The sequence below is a fragment of the Indicator indicator genome, chromosome Z (genome assembly GCF_027791375.1).
Source record: "Indicator indicator isolate 239-I01 chromosome Z, UM_Iind_1.1, whole genome shotgun sequence".
NCBI lineage: Eukaryota > Metazoa > Chordata > Aves > Piciformes > Indicatoridae > Indicator > Indicator indicator.
Genome location: NC_072053.1, coordinates 11,594,591 through 11,611,800, shown reverse-complemented (window position 1 = coordinate 11,611,800; position 17,210 = coordinate 11,594,591). Strand labels below are relative to the sequence as shown.

Sequence of the window (17,210 nt, the reverse complement as noted above, 5' to 3'; positions counted from 1 at the left end):
CCACACGTTCTGTCTTGGACAGAGATTGGATCTGAGTAGAGGTAACCACCCACCCAGTGAGGCAGCAGGCAAATGCTCTTCCTATGAGGAGAGCTTCCCATTCGCTCATCACAATGGTTTTTCTTAACATGAGCAAGCATGGCTCATTAGCACAAAACTGTATTTTCAGTAAGGTTAATACTCCAGTAAAGTATAATTACAATCTAATAATTTAACACTCAGGAGCACTGTAGAACAGCTGCAAAGGACTTTGATTATTACAGTTTACAAATGGACCAGAAAAGCTATTTGCCATCATTACAAAGTTGGTTGGTACCGGGGCGTTTGGCACACGGGAGAAGCACTGCATACTACAGAATTAAATTTCATTTTACAGCTCTACCAACCGTGTAAAAACTGCAATCTGTCCCTATGGCTCATGAAGGATTTTTCCCATAACATTAAGAAACAAAAAAATACCCCAACAATAGTGAAAATTTGCAACTGTAGCATTAATAGGACCCTGCTGAAGTCTAATTTCAAAAATTCACAGCCTCTAAGGCATTTAATACAGATTTTTGTTTCTGTACCATTCTTTTTAATAACAGCATCTAATTAAAACATCTGTAAAGTGCTGACAGTTTTATGTAAAACTTGGAAAACAAAAACCAGGATCTGTTCTAATGAGAGGAAAGATATCAACCATAGTTATTAAACAATGGTGATATTTTAATTTAGAAGTAGCTTCTACATGTGCATAATCTCTACCTTTAAATTAAAGCAGAGCAGAATCACACTGAGTGAAATCAGTACAGGCTGACTAAGGCTCTGCTAGTCCTCAAGGTTTATTTACTTGGGTATTTCCAGTAGGTGTTTTCAGTTTAGCTTATTCAGTATAAGAATGTGGTTCTTCCCAGACAGGGCCTTTCACCACTTATTTCTTGAAAAATGAAAATAAATAGAATTCTCTACCATGCTCCCTAAGTCATTCAGCAGCTGAGTTGGTTGTAGCCTTTCTGTATCACCTGCTGGGTATCCACAGTCCTTCTGTGCTTTCACAACTCAGGGCTAGGCTTCTGATGCAATGATGCATGCGCTGATCCTGTGTCCTTAATTTTTGAAGCAAGAGTAAAGGAAATGTTGTTACACAGATGCCTTTTCAAACTAATGACTCCTTTTCTCAGAGCAGATGCTGTAGGATATGTTCCACTGCCTCTGGGAAATTCTCACAGGTTAAGTAAGGAGATGGATTGATTTTGTCTTCATCTGCCGGTCGATATTTACCTGTAACACGTTAACAAACTGATGCAATTACCAAGCTACTTCCAGTATCCCTTCCCCCCGCCCAAGAAAGTTACAGCTTCCTCAGACCAGTAATAAACAGTTGCAGAAGAAGAAATGTCCATCTAAGGTTCTCTACAACCAGAAGAAGAAATGTCCATCTGAGGTTTTCTCCAAACAACATCTCACAAGCCCTCTCTAAACAAACACTGAGCCTTACTGAAGGTTCCTCCAGGGGCAGCTCTGGCTCAGAATTAGTTACTTCTGCACTGGTTTCACTCTGCTGTACTGGCACTGCTCTGCCACTGACTACTCAGCTAACTGTACTGTAGGTTCTTGAAATTCTTGGGCTGTTGGCTTCCCTTATGGATTTTAAGAGGAAAAGCAGGATTGCTTGCTTTCATTTTCAATATAATTGACTGTGTAGCATGAATAGCTGCCACATCAGAAAGACCTTACCCAGTCTACAGTATCATGGTACTGTCAATGACACTGATAACACCTGCCAGTCCCTTATGGTTCCAACTTTGTCTGAAGCAAAATGACTTTGTAATTGCCAGTGTAATCATAAGGAATACATTGGAGTTCTGGAATGGTCAGAGGTTACATTGCCACAACTGATTTGGGCCATCTAAAATATCACAGTAACAGTTAGTGCTTGAGACTTTACTCTTCAGAACAAAAATTTCACACCTATGAGATCAGCTGCCCCATCTATTATTTTGTATCATCCTGCTCTAGACCTGTTGAAGCATTAAATACTGTGACCTTTCCTGACTCAATCACCTGCTTGACAGGCTGCCCTACTGCAGCTGAGAAAACCTATCCACTGAATTCACAGAATCACAGAATGTGGGGGTTGGAATGGATCTCTGGAGATCATCTAGTCCAACACCACTGCTAGAGCAGAGTCACCCAGAGGAGGTTGCTCAGGACCATGTCCAGGCAGGTTCTGAAAGTCTCCAGAGGAGATTCCACAGCCTCTCTGGACAGCCTGTTCCAGTGCTCTGTCACACCCAAAGAGTGTTTTTCCTCATGTTCAGATGAACTTCTTCAGTTCCAGCCTGTGCCTACTGCCCTTTGTCCTATCACTGGCACTACTGCAAAAAGCCTGGCATCCTCTTGACATCTGCCCTTTAGATATTGATAAACATTGGTAAGATCCCCTCTCAGCCTTCTCCCAGCTGAAGAGCCCCAAGATGTCTCAGCCTTTCCTCACCAGAGACATGCTCCAGTTCCCTCATCACTGTTGTAGCCCTCCACTGTCTCTCTAGAACTGCAGAGCCCAGAACTGGACACAATTCACCCCAAAATGCAGAAGGTGATGTACCTGGTGTAACAAACCACAGGAATGGCACCAAGGTTAAACACAGGGCACAGCACAGACCTTTACTGTGGGCACAGAAGGTGCCAGGACACAGGGCCTGATGACCAAACACACTACTGTCTTCCAGAATGATGACTCCATCATGTACTTACCAGTCCTCACCAAAATCCCACGCATGCCTGCATTCTGGGCACCACCAACATCATCCCGGCAGTCCTGGGACAGAACAGGAGATCAGCTGGTTAGTGGCCACAGCTCAAATTTGTTCAGTTTCATGACACTCAAAACATTAAGATGCTCAAGTGTGTCCAAAGGAAGTTGGTGAAGGCTCTAGAGCACAAGTCCTGTGAGGAGTGGCTGAAGGAAGAAGGATTAGTTACCCCAGAGAGAAGGAGGCCGAGAGGAAATCTTACTGCTCTCTACAACCCTCTCTTCTCCCAAGTAACAAGTAATAGGGCTAGAGGAAATGGCCAGGGGAGTTATGGCCAGGGCCAGTTATGCCAGGGGAGGTTTAGGTTGGACATTCAGAAAAACATCTTCCTGGTAATGACTGTCAAGCCCTGAACCAGTGTGCCCAGGGAAGTGGTAGAGTCACCATCCCTGGAGGTTGTTAAAAGATGTGTAGATGTGGCACTTAGTGACATGATTTGATGGTGACTTGGCAGTGCTAGGTTAACAGTTGAACTTTTCTGTAAAAGTCTCTTCCAGCCTAAACAATGCTGGGATTCTATGATTCTCTGCTTTGCATATCACTAACCAGCCACTTAAAAGCAGCTACACTAAGTCAAATCTTTTAGCTACCTACTGTACAAACTGTCACAGAAATGATTTACTACATGATTTCTGCCTGATCAAACATCAGCTGAAGTAAGAGTAGCAACCTCACAGACTACACAGCAAACCCTGAAAGTTTTGAGGGTTCAATTTTCAGTCCTCACTTAACCCCAGTGCTTTATAAAGATCAGTTCATGGTGTCTGAGAGGCACAACAGGCAGTGGAAGTGAGCCCTAGGTTAACAGGCAGGTGATAGGGTATGTGGTTCCCACATACATCACCAATCATGACGGCTTCCTCTGGGGCACAGTCAATCCCCCGCAGAGCTTCCAGGAAGAAGGTTTTCTCTGGCTTCCCCACCACTGTTGCTTTGGTGTCTGTTGCATATTCCAGCCCAGTTACAAAAGGTCCAGGTCCCAGAGCCATGCCATCTTTTTTCTTGAAGTATCTGGCTTTATGTATAGCTATAAGAGGAGCACCATTCAAAATCAACCTAAAGAATGAATGAAGAAGAAAGCACAAAAATTAATATAACAGAAATTATATTTACAGCTGAAGGACTCACCTGGCTGTTACTTAAGTCACTGTCACTGACCTTCATGAAGCATGAAATCATAATGCAAGCTAGCATTCATTTGGTGAGTTAAACTTTCTTCCTTTATTTTCCCCAGCAACAGCTGAAAACCTACCTCCCTCAAATAAAGAATTTATCTTGATTATTTTAACAGGTAACTATTTTAAAATCCTCTCTATGTCTCTCAGGCCCATTACTCTCAGCAGCCTTTCACTAAGGCAAACATCCTAACAGCAGAAGCCCTATGACATATTTCAGAATATATTACCCACAGGCAGTGGCTGCAGGTATAAGTTTGATGACAACAGCCTTAATCTCCTCCCCTGGACTAAAAACCCTTCAATGCTTTCAGGATGCTGCTGTCAGGAAATCTACAGCCCAGCAGCAATTGGGATATTGGTATCACCTGTGACAGCCAAACAGCAATGTGTTCCCAGAAGAGAGGGGTGTTCAAGTGGGCCAAATCATTTTACCTTCACTTCGTATTTTAACATTGGAGGAATTACTGTAAGAATTTGCATTAAAAAAGCAGAGATTAGATGCATTTATGTCCCATGGAATTCTCCAGTTACTAGCACTATTACTGAGCCTTTTAGAAACAAAACTGAATTTGGGCTCCTTGCTAGCGGGAATCAAGAATTTCAAGTAGAAGACAGTTGAAAGCAGATTCCTAAAACTTCTGAGCAGAATAAGAGGGTCAGAATGCACCATATGGCAGTGTTAGTGGTGAGTCTTGGCTGAGCACAGCACCAGGGGGCCTGAAGAAATAAGTGCAGTAATGAACAGGGAACTGCTCCCTGCCCACAGCTGAAATCCTTCCACCTTCCACGGGCCAGTTTCTGCCCTGATACAGCAGCATCCACCCTTCTCGGGGTTCCACAGACAGCATCTCTGGACCTGCCAGCTGACTTACCTGCTGAAAACCTGCACAGAACACAGGATTGTCTGAAGTAGAAAAATGTAAGGGAAAAAGTAATGAAGAAACTGCTGCTTGTTGCTTCACCAACCTCAACCAGCACCTCCTTAGCCTCATTACCCTGCTGCCTCTGCCAATTCACTTCATGTCTGCTTGAGGGCGCTTGTCTAACTCTCGTGGCAGGGAGCACGTCTGATTAGCACTCATGGTGCCTGAAGAGTGGACCAGTGACAGCAAAGTAATAACTGGGAGTACAAGAGGGCTTGTTTTCACAGAATCTGGACCTCATCTTTGATGCTTCCACTCCTGTTACCTGCCTGGTAGTTCTCCCTTACAGCAGAAACAGCAGCTACCTGTCCTGCAGCAACAGGACAGAAGTGCTAGAGGAGTCCTCCAGGTACTACCAAGCACAGTGCTGTCATTGAAGTTCTCTACCTCCTCAGCCCCAGTGCAACAAAAGCCCTCCAGACAGTATATATAAAACATGAGGTAGTGACTGCCAAACACTTCCTATTTCATTTCACAGCACCTTCTTCAGCTACTGCAGGCAACTCTAGTCACTGTCACAACAGGTACAAAAAAAAAGAGCTGGGGAATAGAAAGGAAACATGGGCTGCTATCTTGAGGACAGAAAGGAGGACTTCTTTTGTCCTCAACCCTGCCTGACTTTAAGAAAACAAGCTTTTGCTTTACCCCTCTGCTGCCTTTCAGGAGCTCTGCTGTGTCTACTCAGAAGCTGGCTGTTGTGGTTGAGGGGGGAATATTTATTACCCTCACAACAGTAATAAACGATATGGCAAATGGGTATTAATAAAAATAGTAACCCTTTAAAATTGCCAAAACTCATTGAATAGGATCGTTGTACAGTTGGAATATATATTTACAGTGGGAATATGCAGCCTTAGGTCAGACATACAAACAATTTTAATGCAAACTAGAAGGCAATAATTTGGAAAGAGAAGGTCCCCAAGAGCAGATAGCACTCGATTACAGCAGGGGAGAGGCTCGGTAAGATCCTTCAGACCCAAAGGGCAATGAATTAATTACTCACAGCTAGTTTTACCCACATGGGGATGCTGCTGGTGCTGCTGTGTGAGAGTTTACCTTGTGGTCCTCGATGGACTGGCTTGACAGGCTGGACAGATGGGCAGAGTCCAACAGGATGGCATTCAACAAGTCCAAGTGCCGGGTGCTGCACTTTGGCCACAAGAACCCCATGCAGAGCTACAGGCTGGGGTCAGAGTGGCTGGAGAGCAGCCAGGCAGAGAGGGACCTGGGGGTACTGATTGACAGCCGCCTGAACATGAGCCAGCAGTGTGCCCAGGTGGCCAAGAGAGCCAATGGCATCCTGGCCTGCATCAGAAATAGTGTGGCCAGCAGGAGCAGGGAAGTCATTGTGCCCCTGTACTCAGCACTGGTTAGGCCACACCTTGAGTACTGTGTCCAGTTCTGGGCTCCTCAATTTAAGAAGGACATTGAGATACCTGAACGTGTCCAGAGAAGGGCAACGAGGCTGGGGAGAGGCCTTGAACACAAACCTGAGAGGAGAGGATGAAAGAGCTGGGACTGTTTAGCCTGGAGAAGAGAAGGCTCAGGGGTGACCTCATTGCTGTCTACAACTACCTGAAGGGAGATTGTAGCCAGGAGGGGTTTGGTCTCTTCTCCCAGGCAACCAGTGCCAGAACAAGAGGACACAGTCTCAAGCTGTGCCAGGGGAGGTTTAGGCTGGAGGTGAGGAGGAAGTTCTTCATGGAGAGAGTTGTTAGACTTTGGAATGGGCTGCCCAGGGAGGTGGTGGAGGTGTTCAAGAGGGGATTGGATGTGGCACTTGGTGACATGGCTTAGTGGTCATGAGGTCTTGGGTGACAGGTTGGACTCGATGATCCTTGAGGTCTTTTCCAACCTTATTGATTCTGCGATTCTGTGATCTGGCTTCAGCGGATGGCAGGCAGTTAACAATGCTCTCTGCGTTGGGCAAAGTGAGGCACGGCACGATTCTGGTGGCAAGGGGAAGCAGACTAGGTGGATCCAGCCTCTAGGCTTGTGGCTTTGCCAGCTTGCACGTGTATAGCTTGTGGCTTTATCTCAGGCTCTGGACCAGGCACTCGAGGCAAGGCAACTCGAGGCAGCCTCTACGAGATGGGTCCAAGTAGGCTTGAAGCAAGATTTGAGGCAAGGCAAGGCAAGGGTGACTGGCTATAGCCATAAAAGGCAGAAACAAGGACCTTGTATCTGGGTGAGCAGTGCTCAGCTTACTGCTCTCACCCCAGATAAACATCTTGTCTACCAGACAGGCAGGAGTCCTGTCCCCTTTTTTCTTTTTCCCACATTGCCCTGTTTTTCTGCAGGAAGGAGGGGACAGAAAGGGACCTTGTCTAGACATCTTAAGGCCTGTCTGGGTTTGTACTGGGCCATGTCATGGCCCTACCACGACACTGGCTTAGGTAAGCTCTGCACTCCTTGAAGGACATCTGCTACTTCCTACATGCTTGCGGAACAGTCTGGGTACTCTGAGCTGTACATAAATGATAATATTTCATTTCACTTATCACCCTTGTAATGAATCAATGTATTCCAAAGCAAGCTCAACAAGAAGAGAGCTGGCATGTGTCTCTGTGAGCTGCCAGACATGTTCATAATGTGAGGTTGCCTCTAGGATAGAGAAAAACTTAATTTGACATCAGCACCACAAGCACTTATATTCAGTGGTTTGCAGGAAAGACCTCACCTGAGAGAATTCTTTTCAATGTGGCATCAAAATCTCAGTCATTTTAAATGGTGCCTAGAGAATGGCCTTACTCTGTCTGTCTCATTTTGGGACTCACAATGGGTTAGATTTACCTAACCCAAAGCTGAGAACAGAGCAGTTGCCTACCAGGTAATTAGTCATCCTGGACTCTTCACAGTCAGTGGAGAGGAAAAAGCACTGCTGGGACACAGTTCAACTGCTCTGTTTTAAGCACCATGAAAAATAAATGACATCTTCCAAGCACCTCCTCCCTCAGGAGCCCAGGTCACCCTCTTGGACATAGGCACTGCCACTGTAGATATCTGCATTTGATCAGTTTCACCTTTTAAGTTTTGGTAAGAGCAGTGCAAATCTGAAGTGACTTCATTAGCTGAGCAGTAAAGGACAAGGAATATGGACATAGGATAAGGCTCAAGAAAAAGAGAACGTGGCCAGTAGTTATTATTTCCATTAGGCCAAACAAAACTGATACCAGTAGAACAGTCTACACTCAGTAGGGGACTGAGGAAAAACCCTAGAACAAGTCAGCAAGATGTTCAAGATCTGACAGAGCCCATTCCTTCTCCAAGGAACCTCTGTAAGCTACTGGTTATTAGTAATTAATACTCCCTCTTTAGATTTAGTGGTCCTAATTACAGATTAAGGTGCTGAGACCAAGTTTTTTTCAAACTCCACAGTGAAAAAGGGCGTGTTAGCCATCACCCCCTGGGCAAAGAGTGGAATGGACTCATCACATGTCTCATAGGACAGCAGAGCAGGGAGTTATATAGAGCATTACCACACCCTCTCCTCAGTGCTGAGACAGCACTGAAGCGGGTGACCAGCTGCCCACAGGGGTCAGCACTCACACAGCTGGGTGCACTTTCTCCATTAGAAGGCCATGCTGAACAGCTTGGCCTAAACCACTGCTGAAGGACAGAAGGCTCAGAGACCTCCCAGCAGGATGAAATGGACACTGGGCAGGCTCTGTTGGGGTGCAGGGTAAGGGGCTTCCTTGGATAACCTTTCTTTGCACGTTTCATAACAGACAAAAGTTACATTACAGGGGCTGAATTCAGCAACAGGCTCATGTTCCAGTCTTTGAAGATGAAGGTTTTTTTCAAGTTAAAAGCAAGAGCACGGTGCTGAGCTAGGCTATGCACCTTTTCACACACTACTGCATTCTCACTCATGTACTGTCACAGAAAAAATTTACCACATTTGTCCTTTAATCAACACACAGGATCACAGGATGTTAGGGATTGGAAGATCCTCTCTGGAGATCTTTGAGTCCAAGCTCCCTGCCAGAGCAGGACCATATAATATATCTCAGGGCATGCAGGAACACAGCCAGACACATCTTGAAAGTCCCCAGAGAAGGAGACTCCACTACCTCTCTGGGGAGCCTGTTCTAGTGCTCTGTGACCCTTATAGTAAAGGAGCTCCTCCTCATGTTGAGGTGGAACTTCCTGTGCTGTAGTTTACATCCATTGCCCCTTGTCCTATCACAGGGCACAAATGAGAAGAGGCTGTCCCTTCCTTCCTGACATGCAGCCCTCATATATTTATAAACATTTATTAGATCCCCTCTCAGTCTTCTCCTCTCCAGACTAAAAAGCCTCAGCCTTTCCTCATGAGGCAGTGCTCCAGTCCCTTAATCATCCTTGTAGCCCTCCATTGGACTCTCCCAAGTAGGTCCTTGTTCCTCTTGAACTGGAGAGCCCAGAACTGGATGCAATATTCCAGGTGAGGTCTCACTAGGGCAGAGTAGAGGGAAAGAAGAACCTCCCTCAATCTGCTGGACACACTCTTCTTAATGCACACAAGACAATCTTTAAAAATAGGACAGACCAGATCAGATCCAAAGTTTATCCAACCCAGCCCACTAAGCTGGCTACTCCTGAACACAAGATGCTTCAGAAGAAACTGCCAGAAATCCTGCACTAGATAAATGAGGAATATCCTGCCCTAAATACTGCATTACCTTCCCTGTAATATTTGAGCTCCCAAGGTTGAGGTTTGAATGCAGAAACCATCTCCCAGATATTTACAAACATCCCTGGTTATCTCGTCTGGAAGCACTGCCAACTTTTTCACCTCAGTGACAGCCATGACTGTATTTCTACAGCTTATTTGTAGACTGAAATCTCTAATAACCAGGACTGGATATTGATACCCCCTCCTTCTTCTCATATGAGAAGGGTTTCCTTGTACATGCAGAGGTACCAAGCCCAGCATGAGACAGCTGCCCCTCAAAAAGCCATGAGAAGAGGCTGACTTACCGAAATGCTCTGTTCATCATCTCATAGTGAAAGTGCTCGGGAGCCAGTCCTACCACCACTGCATTGGGGTCATCAGTGGCTAAGCCTGGAAAATCAAAACAGAGAATTTTACTCAGTCAGTAATGTGCAGTACCCAGTCAGCATGTGCAGTTAATCAATTTACAGCAAAAATGAGCATTTTCTGGCACAGATACAACATGTAGACTAGTTTTATGTCCTTTGGAAGTGAGGAAAACATCTGTGGAAAAGGTGTTGATTGATCCAGATTGTGCCAGCCTTCCCAATGAACACAACAATGCAGATGGGTAGCCTGAATAGCAATTGTCAAGCAGACACTCTCTCAGCGCCTCTGCTGGAATGCAGCAGACTACACAAATCACTTTTTAAACTGAATTACTTTCTGTTATGTAAGAATCTGTTTCTATATATATTCACCCACTTTGCGGGACAGTAGAGCAGAAAGACTAGGAAATTCCATCCATCTAGCCAGAGAAAACTCCACACAGTGTGTAAAGCCTGACTGTTGCTCTATGTATCAGTCTGGTTATGCTGGTAAAGACAGAACTGCAGTATAACCTAGAAGTTATTACACTAGATCAGTACTGGCTTTTCTGGAAAGTCTTTTTTTGTAATGTGCATTGGTCTCCTGAAGAATAGCTTGCACATCCTTTGTCCTGCATTTCTTCCAGAGAACAATTTTTTTACATGGCAGTGCCACCTGTGCACAGAACCAGCAATGGAAACAGAGCAACACCTACAGGAGAAACAGAAATACCAGATGGTTTTATTTATCACAGGTTAAGTTATTAGCTGTATCCTGCACTTGCTGGGGTTTTTGTTGTGCCTTCACACAGCACATGCTCCACACCTTTACAGGGACAATGAGAGCTCCAAGGTCTCCAGAGGCTGTCATTGCAGCCTGCTGGGGGGCCGCCTCCTGCCACATGTCCTTCAATTAGCTCTGACAGCAAAATGTATACTCTGAGGAAGATGTCACGTAGATTTGTGACATCTCTCCCAAAAGCACTTGTGTCTTTTAACCAAGAATGCATTACATTCATCCATCTATGACCGACTTCATAGAGAGATTAGCCAAGAACAGTTCAATAGCAGCCATTAATGGGAAATTAAAGCATTCTCCTTTGTACTTAAAAAAAAAAAAAAGCAGCACTGAAAGAATATAGGCAAACCTCTTGCAGTAAAAAACCAAAACAATCCACTCCAGACCCAAGAAACACATATAATGCCACTAATACGCTATCTCTGCCGTTTTTTACAAAAATAAGCATCAGTTACTGTAAAACTGATAGAAGGATCCCAAACAGATGGAGATTAAACTGATTTAAATACCTTCAGTGCAACAGCTGCTGTCTCTGACCCAAGAAAGCCTTCCCAAGAATACACACACAGAATATTGCTAGAGGCATACTTATCTGGCTACAATGTTATGTAGAATAGATGTCAGGTTTCATTGCTCTCAGAGCCCAAGGAGGCTTTTCTCTTCAACACTTACCTTTCTGAAGATTACTGACTAGACTGTGGCACTAAAATTTACAGGAACCGCCTAGTTCCTAGCAAGATCAGAACTTACTTAAGTTTCACATCCATAAGGATTTCATTTCAGGGGCAGAGAGTCAGTTCAGAGGCAGAGAGCATTGGCAGGCCATCCACATCTTTGCTTTCTTGACTTTCGATGAAAAACTCAGTTTTGAACTCTCAGTATGTTAAAAAGTGGCTATTTTCACCATGCTTAAGACAACAATGTGGTTAAGTCAAGGACTAGCTTCAGGCACCCACCAGATATGGCCAAGGTAGAATATATCTTCTATTCCCCTTATTGTTGAGGGAAGGAAATGGGAACATCTGAAACTAAAGCAGGTCTTTAAAGACGTCTATCTAGCAAAATCAGTGTGATAAATTTTCTGCCACCAGTTATGGTACTGAAGTACATGGAATGAGGCCTAGATGTTCAATACAAGGTAAGTAACAACAGCTACCAGGAGATTTAATATTTAATAGTAATCTGTTAAGAAAGCCTTCTGCATGAGCTCATGTGCTAGCTTTTCAGCTCTTTATGAGCAAAACCTCTGTGCAACAGCTGAGGGAAACCTGATTTCTAACAAATTAACACATCTTTGCTATAAAACAAATCAGCAGTGGTGCAACAAAACTCCAATGATCTGGTGATAAGCATTACTTTTTTTTTTTAACTCCACTGGAAATTACCTGAATTCCTGACTATTTTCCAACACTCCTCAAGAATGTCTGACTTCAGGCTGTTTATCATTAATTTAAAACAAAGGACCTATATGATTCTGGATAGTTTCAAATTTCAGGCATCATCATGGCTAGCAGTATATTTAAGTCTGTCATTCTACAAAAGAGAGAGCACGCTTTTGCCTCAAGTTGTTCAGTAACTTCCCCCCCACACTGTTTTCTTACCACCTCACCTGAAAAGTCAGACAGGGCCTTGTCATCCACCAGGAGGAGAGGCCGCACTTGCTTTTGCTCCAGGAGATTTCTGGCTGCTGTCAGAGATGTGAAGATCTCACTTTCTGCAATGTCAAATCCCAGCTTTGTCAGCCTCTCCAGCAGGTCTCTCTTGCACTCCTTCGTTGTGTTGGTCACAAACCGAATGGTAACTGGAGCACCACGCAGCCTGAAGGATGAAGAGCAAAGGCAAACTGGTCACAACACCTTCCTATTTACGTCAGATTGGGACTGAACAAGGACTGTTCCTCCAGAGGCTGCAGACAAAAAGACTATACATGACAGAGGACTGATGCCATGCAAGAACCACAAAGTTGTTTAATTATGTGGAACTGGAGGGCAATGTGAAATAGATGGCAAGAAATACAGTTACCAGAACAAGATCAAGTCTCTCCTGCTTGGAGAAAAAGCCAGGAGCAAAAAAGGTGAATCCAAACTCCACCTTTGCCATAATAACAAACTCATCAATGATCAACAGTTGTGAGTTTGAAAAGCCTTTGAGTTCAGACTACATAATAAATAAATCAGCCCTGTTTTCTGGATCAACTGCATCCTGGACCAAAATAAATGAAGAACCTGGATGCTAAATTAATATATTGAACTCCACATGCCAGACGAATTTCACAGCAGCTGAATGCTCCACAGGGCAGTGTTATATGTGTGGAGATTTTATACCAGCTTTTGCAGCTGTACCTCCCCTTACTGAGAAACACCAACATCACTTAAAAGCACATTACTGCCCTACACTGACAGTACACACTCCCATACAATCAGACAATTTTAAGTGACAATTTCAACAGTGCTCCCTTTAATTATTCCCCCACCATCACTTCACGTTTGTTGCTATAGAAACAAACACTTGCATCATGACTGCAAGAATAAGATCAGAATAAAGTTGGTCAGTGGTAGAGACTTGCTTGCACCTGACACTTAGTTTTCCTGTCTGGTCTGCTGCTCAGAAAGATACACTGCAAACTGCATGCCAATCACTTTGGTTTCTCTTTAGGAAGGACAATGATGCGGATTAGCAGAAAAAAAAGCATGAGAAAATATTTTTTCAAACTTTTAAGCAAAAAGACCTGCTGTTCTTTGCAGTGAAAGGATAACACCTGCTCTCTATACCTGACAACAAACCGAAGCTAATAAATAGCACCAGACTCTCTGCATCTCATCCCTTCTCTTCCCTTCTCAAAGCCCAGACAGGGCCTGCATGAGCACAGCCCAGCAGGAACTAAGCAGAAAACACAGAAGAATCAATGACTGCATAAAGCAGTTTGCCTTCTGATTCTGCAGAAGCCATTTCTTCTACCCAGTCTACTGCCTGAGGGGCTTGGAAATGAGCAGGAGGCAGGACATACTGAGCTCTTCTTGACAATATCACTACTTTTATATATACACACAGATTTTGGAGAATGATGACCCTCATCTGGAACAAGTTCTCCCTGCAGCATGAAAGACCAGGCAGACAAGGCCCAATGAAGGAGTAACGGAAGAGTACCCAATGCTTTAGAAGTTTTTACTTGGCTGCAATTTTACACCTTCAGGAAATAATTATTTCCACACAATTATTTTTGAAAAGAAATGCAGAGTTTCCTAATCCCCCTGTGAACTTTTCCTCTGAGCAACAGTCTAGCTTTGTGAAAATCTAAACAGCCAATAAAACTCCAGTAAAAATGTCTCATTCTTAACTCAGCTCTGTTCCTCCTAGGAAAACAGTGTCATAACACATTACAAATATCCTGGAGGTCTGTATCCTGTTTTGCCATTCATTTGCTACACCTCACCTGGGCAACTTTTCATCAGAAAAGAAACTGTCCTGTTCATTAAGATGTTGAAATTTCCACAACACGTGGGCTGTATTATCAAATGTTTCCCATACTAAAAATGTAGCTGTGTTTGTTTACCTAGAGAGAAACTTTTAAAATAACAGAGCAAAGCTTTGGCTGAAAGACAAAATTATAAAATCACAGAATGCATTGGGTTGAAAAGTACCTTTAAAGGATCTCCTAGTCAAAACCCCCTGCAGTAAGCAGGGACATCCCCAACTAGATCACTTTGCTCAGAGGCCCACCAAGCCTGATCTTGAATGTCTCCAGGGATGTGGCCTTCAACCTGTTCCAGCATTCCACCACCCTAATAGTAAAGACCTCCTTCCTAATGACAAATTACATGAGAACTCTGCAAAGAACGCCTTGCACACTGCACCAAGCTATTCTGTTATTCTGCCTCAGCCCACCACAGACGAAGGGGTCAGACATACAATTAGGTTCCTGTAGGAACAGAAGCACTGAGGAACAGCTCAGCTGAAGTGACTTCAGTGTATGTTGGGTAATTCAGGTTAACTTTAACTTCCACTTCAGTTAAGGCTGCTGAAAAATTCTGAATAAAAAAATAAAATACCTAGAGAGCAACTTCAGAAAGATGTGGAGCCTCAGGTGACACAGGGCAACTTTTCAGTATCTAGACCTTTTGCTGATTTCTCTTGGTGTCAACACAGATGTGAATAACAGCAGAATTTGGTCACATATTTGCCTATCTACAACAGCATAAAAAGATAGAAACTTCAGGTCCATTTCAAGAAGCACCTTTGTGCTGACAGAACTTATCAGAGGAAATCAAAAAAGGTAGCTTGCCTTTTAAGAGCTTCCTGCGCGCCTGGCACAGCCGAGTCTTCAATGTGAAGTGTGCCGTTGAGATCCACCAAGACAGCTTTCAGCACACGCCAAGCTGCCATCCTTCCTTCCCTAGGGAAAAGGCAAATAAATGAAACAACAGAAAAGTGGTTAGCAGACAATGGATAATAAAAATAAGGAACTCAGTTAAGCGCCTCATTTGTGCCAAGCCCAGTATTACTCAGAACATTACTCGCAGTATTAAATGGGCCCCTTTAGACAGAGAAATAAAAGGCAGTGTTTTAAAAAAATACATAATTGATGGGGTGGTGTTTTCCCAAAGACTCTATATATGGAAATCAGGTGCTATTTGTTCTTTAAGTGCCTTTATTTGTGCACGTCAAAAAATTCTCTAAACAACTAAGACTGTTGGGAAGAGGATCATTAGGTCTGGTATTGCTGGTTCAAGGCCTCAGCAAGCACATTTTGGCAAGTTCCATCGACACCAATGGCGCTGTTGGAGTAAAAATAAACATAATAGTACTAAGCAATGACACAGTGCTCTGACTATAAAGCTCAAAACACTCTGCAGAAGTGCATATTGTTAGTTTTATTTTTTTAAGCGAGATCTATGGTGATCCAGCCCACAACACGATTCAGCTGCCCTAACTCTTAGGTTACTCTGTGGTTGTTTGCCAGTGTACCAGCACGAATTTTGCCCAGAAGCTCTCAAGGCTCAAAGATATGCAGCACCTCAAAGGGTTACTGCACTCCTCTTGCAAAGCAGGAGTGAACAACAAATTTCTATGACGCACAAACAGGTACAGGAGACAGCCCAGAACAGAAGTCAGCATTCAAACGGTAAAGGCACTGGGGAAGAACACAGTGAGGTTATCATGAAAGTCATCTGGCTAGAAGCCTTTCTTCAGATCATTATGTGTGTTGCAAGTGCTGTATTTTGCTCCACAATCAAGTTTGCTGTTTCTTCAAAAATGCAGAATACAAAAGCTTTTCTCCTGTTTGTTAGACAGTAATGACTACCTGATCTGTCATCATCGGCAAGTCATCACAGTTGTTTTATGTTGAGCTGTCGTGGTTAGAGACAGAATCTGTAACACATAGTTTTAAAAAAACATGCAGAGTAGAAGCATAGAATGCTTTTCTTTGTAAGGGGCCTTTAAACATCACCTAGTCAAACTCCCTTGCAGTGAGACATCTTCCACTAGATCAGGTTGCTCAGAGCCATGTCCAGCCCCATTTGGAGTGTTGCCAGGGATGAGGCATTTAACACCTCTCTGGGCAACCTGTGCCAGCATTTCACCACCCTCATTGTAAAAAAATTGTTCCTTATCTCTAGTCTAAACTAGTCAACACCAGGATTAGGAACTGTCTTAACAATTTTTATTTTCTATCTAGACAGCTTCATCTTTTCAGACTGTCTTCAATGATAAAGACCACATGAACTTGATGTCTCAGGTACAATACACACCCAGAGAGAACTCTGAGCTTTCACTTTAACTATTCCTGCTGATTCCTCGCAACAAGAAAAGAAAATGCTTACTTTAGGGTGTATCTGTTGCTACACAGGCCAAGGTTAAATGTCTATCACAGAGCTTCAAAGGAAGCTTCACCCACTGCATGTGAAAAGAGGGCATGAGGTTTCTAAGACATCTTCTCTGAGTAAAATTCTTAGTGCAAACAATGTGTCTGAACAGAATGGAATTTCGATGACTGCATTCCCTCCATGAAAAAAAAACCAAACAAACGCTCTTCCCTCAGCCACTTAAAACTCTGGCACAGGGAATTTTGACTGCTGAGATATATTAAGACTAGTGCAAAAGGTGCTACTATATAAATTCTCTAGTCAAAGGCACACAACTGCAGAGTAACTGCACCATGCCTGAATGGATAGCACAGCTGAGAATGAGGCTAGAATACCTAAATTTAACAGAAATAGGATTTTCGGGTTTGTTGTTATTCCTCTTTTACCCAAGATCTCTGTTTGTTCCCCTTTTCATTGCATTTATCCAGGCATTATTGAAGTTATTTGCAAAGCCAGTTTCCAGCATTTTAAGTATAAAGTTCACAGCCTTGCAAGAAAGACGTAAAACACTCTAGCAACTCAGCGTTCATGCTCACAGTCCAACACATCAGAGAAACCTCACCTCTGTGCTGGCATTATGGCTACAGCAATTGGATGAAGCATATGGTAATTCAGGCTGCTCAAGACATGAGGACCACCTGGTC

The 17,210-nt window shown here is 43.7% G+C and overlaps 1 protein-coding gene across 1 annotated transcript; it reads right to left on the bottom strand.

Annotated features, from left to right (window-relative positions):
* Positions 1-938: 938 nt before the first annotated feature.
* Positions 939-15,085, bottom strand: HDHD2 (haloacid dehalogenase like hydrolase domain containing 2). The gene is made up of 6 exons (XM_054397345.1): positions 14,985-15,085; positions 12,312-12,520; positions 9,862-9,946; positions 3,638-3,854; positions 2,740-2,803; positions 939-1,263 (listed from the first exon to the last, which is right to left on the bottom strand). Exons 1-6 carry the CDS (start codon positions 15,083-15,085, stop codon positions 1,160-1,162), a joined length of 780 nt encoding a protein of 259 aa, XP_054253320.1. The 3' UTR covers positions 939-1,159.
* Positions 15,086-17,210: the final 2,125 nt, after the last annotated feature.